Consider the following 8,627-nt stretch of genomic DNA (forward strand, 5'->3'; position numbering starts at 1 on the left):
CAAGGCTTTGAATACTATTGATTATCTATTCTCCCCATTCCAAGTGAGGTGATTGACAAGTTCTATGAAATTTACTAGTCCTTTATTTGGTCCACTAGACATACGCCGATCTCATGGGTGAGTATTTGCTTATCCAAAGACGAATGAGGCGGCTATGACATTCGGGACTTGCATGGATAGAACAACGCTTTACTATGACGAATATTATGAAACATTCAAACTAAGAAGGATTTGTTTTGGGTTCATTAGATACATCACCATTACGTCAGGGTATAGATTTTTGGCAATGGAAATGCAAAGCATCAGTCTCCTCTTTGATCAAGAAGTTAGTCTATATTCATGGCAAAATTGTGCAGCAAGATGGAGGCTATGGGGAGGCCAACATGAAGCTTTTGTAGTGGTTTGCAGCAACAAAGAATGGCTTAGCTAATGTCTATCTGTTTTTCTAGCCACGGGCAACGGTTGTCTCTTGGGCACCAATTGTATGGAAAGTCGACAGTTCTCCAAGCACCGATTTTGTTGTGGGTTGCTTGCGCACGGGCGATTACGAATAGTGGACGGATTGATGTTTGAACCTCACAAGCAATGTTCCCTATGCCAGCAAGTTGTGAAGTCAAATGATCATATTTTTCCGATGCCCCATCACGAGACAGCTTTGGAACAGGGATCCGGAATGGTTGGACATCCCACCAGCCATCTACATGGCAAGAAGTTTGTTTAGAGTTTTCCGGAGATAATTCCGAGACAAAGGTCAACTGATAAAGGCTCACTATTTAACGACAACTTTGTGATCTTTCTTGTATGACAAGTTCGAAATCGATTTTGTTCCAAGGTAGATACCTTGTATCGAGAGGATATTTCTTAAAGTCCAGGCTCATGTCTACTATTTTATAGACATTGAATTCATATAACTTTCTTGATTTCTATATATGTTTATCGTTCCTTAAAAAAAGATAAATTAGAAAATTTTATTCATCTTTAACTGAACAACCTTCTTAGAAGGGGACACAAGAATTCATGTAATTTTCTTGATTTTTATATAGAATTCATGTAACTTTCTTGATTTCTATATATGTTTATCATTCCTTAAAAAAAGATAAATTAGGAAAATTTATTCATCTTTAACTGAACGACCTTCTTAGACAGGGACACAAGATCACCTAAAATAATATTTATATCTATCGAATAATGCCTCTCTATTGATAAGCCCTATCCAAGTACCAACTACTCCCACGGAGGCATGTGGGCAGTCATACTTCATTTGTGAATCAACAATATGAATCAACAATCTACTATTAACGGTTTTATTTAATCGATTTTATTAAAATTTAAATTTTATAACTGAAATCAAATTGCATAAATCGAAATAATTAAGATTTCAAAAAATAAATAAATTTCTAAATTAACCAAACTAAAACCTCAAAAATAAATTTACAAAATCAAATTTACTAATAATCAAACAACCTCAAAAATTAAAAAAAATAAAAATAAAAATGAACTTATAACATCTAAACAAATCTAACTCAAATTTAAAAAAAAAACTAAACTCAAATTTGAACAACTATTTCAATAACTTCATTTTATAATGGACTTGTTTGTACTTAAATAGAAATAGACAGAGCTATATTATATTTTGTAAAAAAAATTAAAAAAAAAAGTTTGCAAACTTACCCCTCTCAGAAATAGGGGACATTATTCAAACACTGACTTAATTCATTTGAATATATCATCCAATGAAATCAAACAACCACAAATAATGCATCCACCAACTGATAACTCCTGTGCACTCAAAATGAAGTAAAAGGACAACCTAAATATTTGAAAACTTATAATGGATAAACAGGTTGTGAACTATCATAAACTTGAATACCAGGAAAGTTCTGGCACATGGATTAACTTAGTGTATGGAAACTGAAAAGCTGAGAATTCAACAGATCTTACATTTTTAATGTTTAGGTGATCCTCAACCATCAAAGGATATATTTACTATCCACCTCTGCAAATGGAACTTCAATGTCCTCTAAGATTGTGACAATTATGCATAAAACAGATAGCAGTCGTGTCTCAGACAAGGCCTCTCAGCTTCTTGTAATCTTCATGACTCGATAGGGAATCCTTGATCTTAAGCCAATCTGTTGGCTTTGGCATCATTATGGCTACATATCCTTCTCTGTCAGCCTGCAATTGCATGTACAAAAATTGATACTGCCGAAAAATTATCCTATTACTTAAAAATTTTTAGCTTCAATATGTGCATAATTTTCTAGATTTATACCGTATCTGGGAGTTTACTACAAAATGGTTTCTTCCTCTCCTTAATTTGACATTTCTAGCTTAGTTTACCAGCTGAATATGCTATAAGTAATAAGTTTAACTTACTAATTCCTTCAACAACACAAATCAGACTTTTTTCGTATCACATCAAATTTGTTATGGGCATTTATATTTTTTACTTCTTCTGATAATTAGGGAAGTAGATAACCATCTCCAATCCTCTTTGCAAGTGCACTAGTTTTCTGTATGTCATTTCCCTAAGCTGTTAAAAGGTTCTAACTAACAGTCATGGTGCTTCAAAAATGCCAAAACAGTGTCTCCTCGACAATTGACACAGCATTCTAAACTCCCTTCTCCAATTTTAAGCACATTGTTCTGGTTGTGAATATATTGGAGGGCTATTCAATGGCAACACAACTGTGAACAACCTTCTACAATTAATCATTTTGCATTAGTTGTTTGAATTTCATAGGAAAAAAAATTATCCCCAGTAGAAGAATTGATCTCAACAATTGCAAATCACTTATACACCACAATCCACATAATTGTCTAGCAAATTAGTAATATCAACCTCTATGCATATTCCCAAATGAATATTGCCTAACAATAACTTCTTTTTTTCAACCAGAAAATTAGGCAAACATTTTTGTAAAGGATGATCATGTATATATTAAAAAAGAGAAGCATTTGGTCTCACCAATGAGTTAAGCAGATCTGGCTGCTTAAGCAGCCTGTCATTAACCTCTAAGAGGGAACCTTTAACACAGCACCTGCATGTCTCAATTCTCAACCATCAAAATTATATGTTTACTGAAGACAAGGAATCAAAGAACTAATTGAATCAGACCTGACAATAAACTCTTTCCCATTTGCAGAAACTTTACACAATGCAGTATTTGTTTCAAAATGCTGTGCGTTCTGCATCATTAAGAAATTCACTCATCCATGAGCTTAGCAAACGCATGTCCTGCAAGATCAGTTACTCTACCAGGCAGAGACACTATTTAAGGTGTGCTTACTCGCTTGCGCTTTCCGGTGACCTTCATCTCGCTTCGATCAGATTTTCCCACGTTGAAATCCACAGACGTGACTCCACCTTCCTCCTTCAACGCAACATGGGTAGGGGCCAAACCCACGACGCACAATCTTATCATAGCAACAAGGAAAAGAAAATGAAGTTATGGTTCCTCACAGAATCATAAAGAAAAAAGATCGGATTTTGATTCATGTTGAATGTACCCATTGGCATGGCGATATACATACTGATCATGCCCTGGCTTGAGAAAATCTGGATGAGAATTTTCATAATTTGAGAGCAATCCTTCGATATCCTCACACTATTGATAAAGTTCATCGGGCCTTAAAGTAGTACCTATGGCATAGTAGCGAACGAAGTTGTATTCCACGGCGGAAGGAGGAACTTCTGGCAGGTTGTTTGCATCAGGGAAGAGAAGAGACCTGAGCTCCTCGTCTTCCACTCCCGTTGTCGCTAGGGTTCCGCCCTCGTCTTTACTTCCCTCCATTGGTTGCGCAGTATCCGGTGTTTCGGAGGCCAGGGAAGATTTTTAATAGGTCAAGCATCGCTGATCTAACGGTTTGTATTGGATCTTCCGAAGGATTATGAAAGATCCATCATCCACCTGCCAACGGCGCGACAAAACCATTTTCAAAAACCCTACCTTTTCTCGAGTGCCAACATCTCATCGGAGCCCTAAATCAGATTGCTACGGCAATGGAGTAGCGTGGCGGCGGCAAGAGGTGCTGGAGCAGATGCGTTTAGCCGTCTCTCTTCTGCCGCCGCTCCAGCCTCCGCATCTACGTCCAACACGGCGTCTGGGACGCCGCCGATCGATCGATCGATCGTTTCCGTACTGCGGAAAGAAAAAAGAACAATTTTTCGGACAAAAGTCATAATTGTCTCCTCGTTGGTGGTAAAATGTGAATACATTCATCCTAGCATCTAGGTAATAGAGAGAAGAAATCATGGACTTTACTAATTTTTGAAATAATGACTAACACATAAGTGAAATATTTATCTCGACTTTATCAAAATTTAAACTCCAAACTTTATTGATGACAACATCTCATGTGTTAGTCATCATAATTATCTCCTCGGGTCCATTATCATGAAAAGGATAATCAAGCTCAAAATTTGGGATTTTTAATTTGGGGAAAATGAAAACTGAGCTCAAAATAAGAACGGGAGAAAAATTGCCGAAGTAAAAAAAGGGGGGAAAAAAAAACCAGCACGAAAAGGGCGTTTTTTTTACAAATCATCACAACGTCCCATCACTTCGTTATTCAACCGTTTACTGACCTGGGACTATGGTATAGCACCATGCATCTAGATTATCATCCAAGTACTCACAATTCAAATCTTAATTATGATAAATTTATAAAAAAAAATTTAAATGAGACATACAATTAAAGGATGCTAGGCACCTAAGCTGCCCGCTTGAGCATTGGTCGGTAGAAAACTTCCGTAGGACAAGATCAATCATCTCATGCTCAACATTACCAACCTGATTAATTTTTTTTTTTGGTTATTCAATCGCTTACAGTTATCCAATTATCTGGATTATTATTTAATAGTATGCTTAATTATTATTATTTCCATCTAAATTGTCAACTTAAATTTTGAATTAAGCGGATATATTATAAGCCGGTTAAATCTACATCGTAATAATAGTTATGAAATTATAATGACTATAACATGAATATTTTTAAATAGATTAAATATATGTTATAATAGTTATGAAATTATAACTGCTATAATATGCTCGATCGATAAAAGAATTAGTTGAGAGATTTAGACAAAAGATTCGATCGACAAAAGAATTAATTGAGAGATTTAGGCAGAAGATAATAATGTGAACAGTTTTAGAGAGTAGTAACTCCGCTCGTAACAAATCAGTCACGCTCTGTCTTAAGTCCGGATAAAGGAGAAGGGTTACGTTAGATTGTCAGTCACTGTTTAAACTATGACAAATGTTTAATAAATGGATCAATTAAACTATTAAGTTGGATGGTTGAAATAGAGGAGAACGTCGGATTTTTTATATGATCGTAAAGTACATCTAAAACAAAAGAAAATTCTACAAAATTGTAGTTAGACATTGTATGTTATATAAAATTGAATGTTGGGTTATGACTTGAGTACATAGGTAGAAGATGAGAGTTGTAGAGAAGAGGATGTTAAGGTGGATGTGTGAACATACGAGAATAAACAGAATAATAAATGAGAGCATTAAAGAGAAAGTTAGAATTACATCTATTGAAGAAAAAAACTCCGAGAGACATGTTTAAGATAATATGATATGTGCGTAGACCACTAATACATGCTCTAATTATGCGATGTGAAATTATGACAAACACACACATTAAATGAGGAAAAGAAAGACCTAAAAAAACTTGATTAGCAACAATAAAATAAGATAAAAGTTATTTAAGTATAAATGATAGATAAAGGCTAATGACGTAAAAAGATTCATATAGTTGATCAATCTAATAGGATAAGACTTGGTTATTATTGTTGTATTATAAAGTGTAGGTCTCGTGGCGGCCGATAAGAGGGGGTGAATTGCCATAAAAAAACAAATATACCCTTTCCGAAACTTTCGACGGTAGATTAGAAAAATATTTTGATAAACTAAACTAAAATGAATAAATAAGTGATCCGGCGGTAAGAATAGGGGACCCTCGTTCCGGGGAGTCAACCCCACGCGTAAGTCAAAAGGTCAAAAGGATCGGAGAAGGGTGGACCGACCGACCGACTTTAAACAAAAGTTGGACCGACCGGCCGACCGGAAAAGGGTGGACCGGCCGACCGGAAAAGGGTGGACCGGCCGACCGAAAAAGGGTGGATCGGTCGATCGGACGGCCGATCGGGGTCTAAATGACATCAAAGGTACCCCCGCGGGGAGTCGGGGTTCCGACGCTCATGTTGAATGGAGTCGTGTGGCCGAGCGGGTAGTCCGCTCGGCCAAAGACATAAAGTAGCAACACTGCGAACAGTCCATAGAACACACGACCGGGAATCTCCCTAGCGGACCAGCACGTTCAACCGGCCGGACGCGAGGGATTGCCGACCGGACGGGCGCCCGGCATGGAGTAAGAAGAGACAAAAGGACAAGGTAACAACTTCTGACAGCGGTATTGTTCAACGACCAGGCCATACGCAGGATCTTATGACATAGGATTCCGCTGTCCCATTAGATATGTGCTCGGACTGTAGCAGTATGGTGTCATGTAAGCTCTTCTGACAAGCCCATATGGAGGTATGGGTTGAGGACACGTATTCGCCTCGATATGTGTGCGTGAGCCCCTTCCCAGCTCTATATAAGGAGCCTCACACTTCGCCGGAGGTACGCATTCTCTGATATTCGGAGTCACTTTTTCGCTGTCCACTTGCCTGACTTGAGCGTCGGAGGGTCGTCGCCGGGAACCCCTTCCCGGCCCGACTTCTTTGCAGGTTCGCCGAAGATCCGTACGACCGGTCGGAGATCTACGTCAGCAACTAGGAGAGCGCCACGTGCCCAGCGTCCGTTGATTCAGCGATTCGGACAGGATCAATTTGGCGTCGTCTGTGGGAACGCTCCTGCATCCGATCAGAAGCAATGGACGAAGCTGGACGACCGCACTTAGTGATGCTCTCCACAGAGGAGCTCGACGCTCTGATCGAGACAAGAGCAGCTAAGCTTGTGGAACAGAGACAGAAGTCGCAAGCCGAGTGGATTGAGCAGCAGGCGACCTCAGTATCAGGGGGCCGAGCGGAAGCACCTCAGGCCACGGTTCCATTCCACCGAGCCCTATTCCGCACGCATCCGGAAGTCGTAGCAGTTAATCGTGATCGAGGATCTTCATCAGATGAAGTGCCCATACGAGACAACAGAAGAGGCAAGGCCCCCCGAGCGGACGGTTCTCCCGAGCGGATCAATCGGCAATTCTCAGAGGTCATTCTGCGAGACCCTTTGCCAAAGCACTATGTGCCCCCGGCGATCGGTGAATACAACGGAACCACCGACCCGGATGATCATTTGGGTAAGTTCGACAACACCGCTACCCTTCATCAATACACAGATGGAGTGAAGTGTCGGGTTTTCCTTACCACCCTCTCGGGATCAGCTAAATGGTGGTTTCGGAGGTTGCCGAACGGATCCATCACAAGTTTCAAAGACTTCCGCACGGCCTTCCTCCACCACTTTGCAAGCAGTCGGCGTTATCAGAAGACAAGTGTCAGCTTGTTCGCCATCAAGCAAGAGTCTGTTAGGATCGATGATCGCGGCTAGAGAGGGGGGTGTGAATAGCCGACCTCAAATCTTCGCGTTTCTTCCTACGATTAGGGTTAGCGCAGCGGAAATAACTAAATAGAAACGCAAAAAGGAAAGATCAAACCTTAAACTCGAACTCGACGATGTAACGAGGTTCGGAGATGAAACTCCTACTCCTCAGCGTGTCCGTAAGGTGGACGAGCCCTATCAATCCGTCGGTGGATGAGTCCCCGGAAAATCGGCTAAAACAAACTCCTTCTGGGTGGAGAAACCTCGCCACAATACTTTCTTGCAACAGCAAGATCAGAGTGTACAAGAAATACAAGAAGAAGCAACAATATGAATGTAAAAACAAACACGCTTGCCTTCGACTGGTTTCCGTTGATGAAGCAGCAACTTCACAGAAGAACAGCAGCAGCTGACCAGCCGAGAAGCTCACTCGAAACTTCAGTGGAGTAGGGAGCTCAGCAGAGCTCAAACACAGCACCAAAGCTCAGCAAGAAGAAGATGAAGCAGAAGCTTCGGAGAAGAAGAAGATTCGTGAGATAGAGAGAGCACTGTAGAGGCCCTTGAACTCCTTTTATAATCTGCACTCAACCTGCACTGCACCTGCGAGGAAGACACAGAAGAAACTAGCCGTTGCTACGCAACGGCTAGGACGTGGACCGATCAGGCTTCATCCTGATCGGTCCACAAGGGTCCTGATTGGTCACAAGACCGATCAGGTCCTTCCCTGATCGGTCCCATGACCGATCAGGACCTTTCCCTCCTTCTGATCGTCTCCTGATCGGTCTGCAGACCGATCAGGAACTTCACTGTATGCTACTGATCGATCACTGATCGGTCTGCTGACCGATCAGATAACCATAGTATCACTGGATCGGTCACCAGACCGATCAGATAACCCAGCGTATCACTGGATCGGTCACCAGACCGATCCAGGTTTAGAGCTCCCAGCCCTAAACCCTACTTGGTCCTGAGAACGAGCTACCGAGCCCTCTCCGACTTCGTCCGGTCCAGAGAACGAGCTACCGAGCCCTCTCTGACCTAGCCCGGAGAACGAGCTGCCGAGCCCTCTCCGAC

General features: G+C 40.9%; 1 protein-coding gene across 1 annotated transcript; it reads right to left on the reverse strand.

Moving 5' to 3' along the window:
- Positions 1–1,793: 1,793 nt before the first annotated feature.
- Positions 1,794–4,152, reverse strand: LOC121984538 (protein Abitram-like). The gene is made up of 6 exons (XM_042537511.1): positions 3,647–4,152; positions 3,514–3,562; positions 3,294–3,420; positions 3,122–3,192; positions 2,972–3,044; positions 1,794–2,178 (listed from the first exon to the last, which is right to left on the reverse strand). The coding sequence occupies exons 1-6, from the start codon at positions 3,795–3,797 to the stop codon at positions 2,065–2,067; spliced, it is 585 nt and encodes a 194-aa protein (XP_042393445.1). The 5' UTR covers positions 3,798–4,152; the 3' UTR covers positions 1,794–2,064.
- Positions 4,153–8,627: the final 4,475 nt, after the last annotated feature.

This window comes from Zingiber officinale, chromosome 5B (assembly GCF_018446385.1).
Source record: "Zingiber officinale cultivar Zhangliang chromosome 5B, Zo_v1.1, whole genome shotgun sequence".
Classification (NCBI taxonomy): domain Eukaryota; kingdom Viridiplantae; phylum Streptophyta; class Magnoliopsida; order Zingiberales; family Zingiberaceae; genus Zingiber; species Zingiber officinale.

Coding starts and splice junctions, on each gene's coding strand:
- LOC121984538 (XM_042537511.1), bottom strand. CDS start 3,797: ATGGAGGGAAGTAAAGACGAGGGCGGAACCCTAGCGACAACGGGAGTG. Junction 3,193..3,293: donor TCACCGGAAAGCGCAAGCGA/GTAAGCACACCT, acceptor TTAATGATGCAG/AACGCACAGCATTTTGAAAC. Junction 2,179..2,971: donor CAGATCTGCTTAACTCATTG/GTGAGACCAAAT, acceptor ATGCAATTGCAG/GCTGACAGAGAAGGATATGT.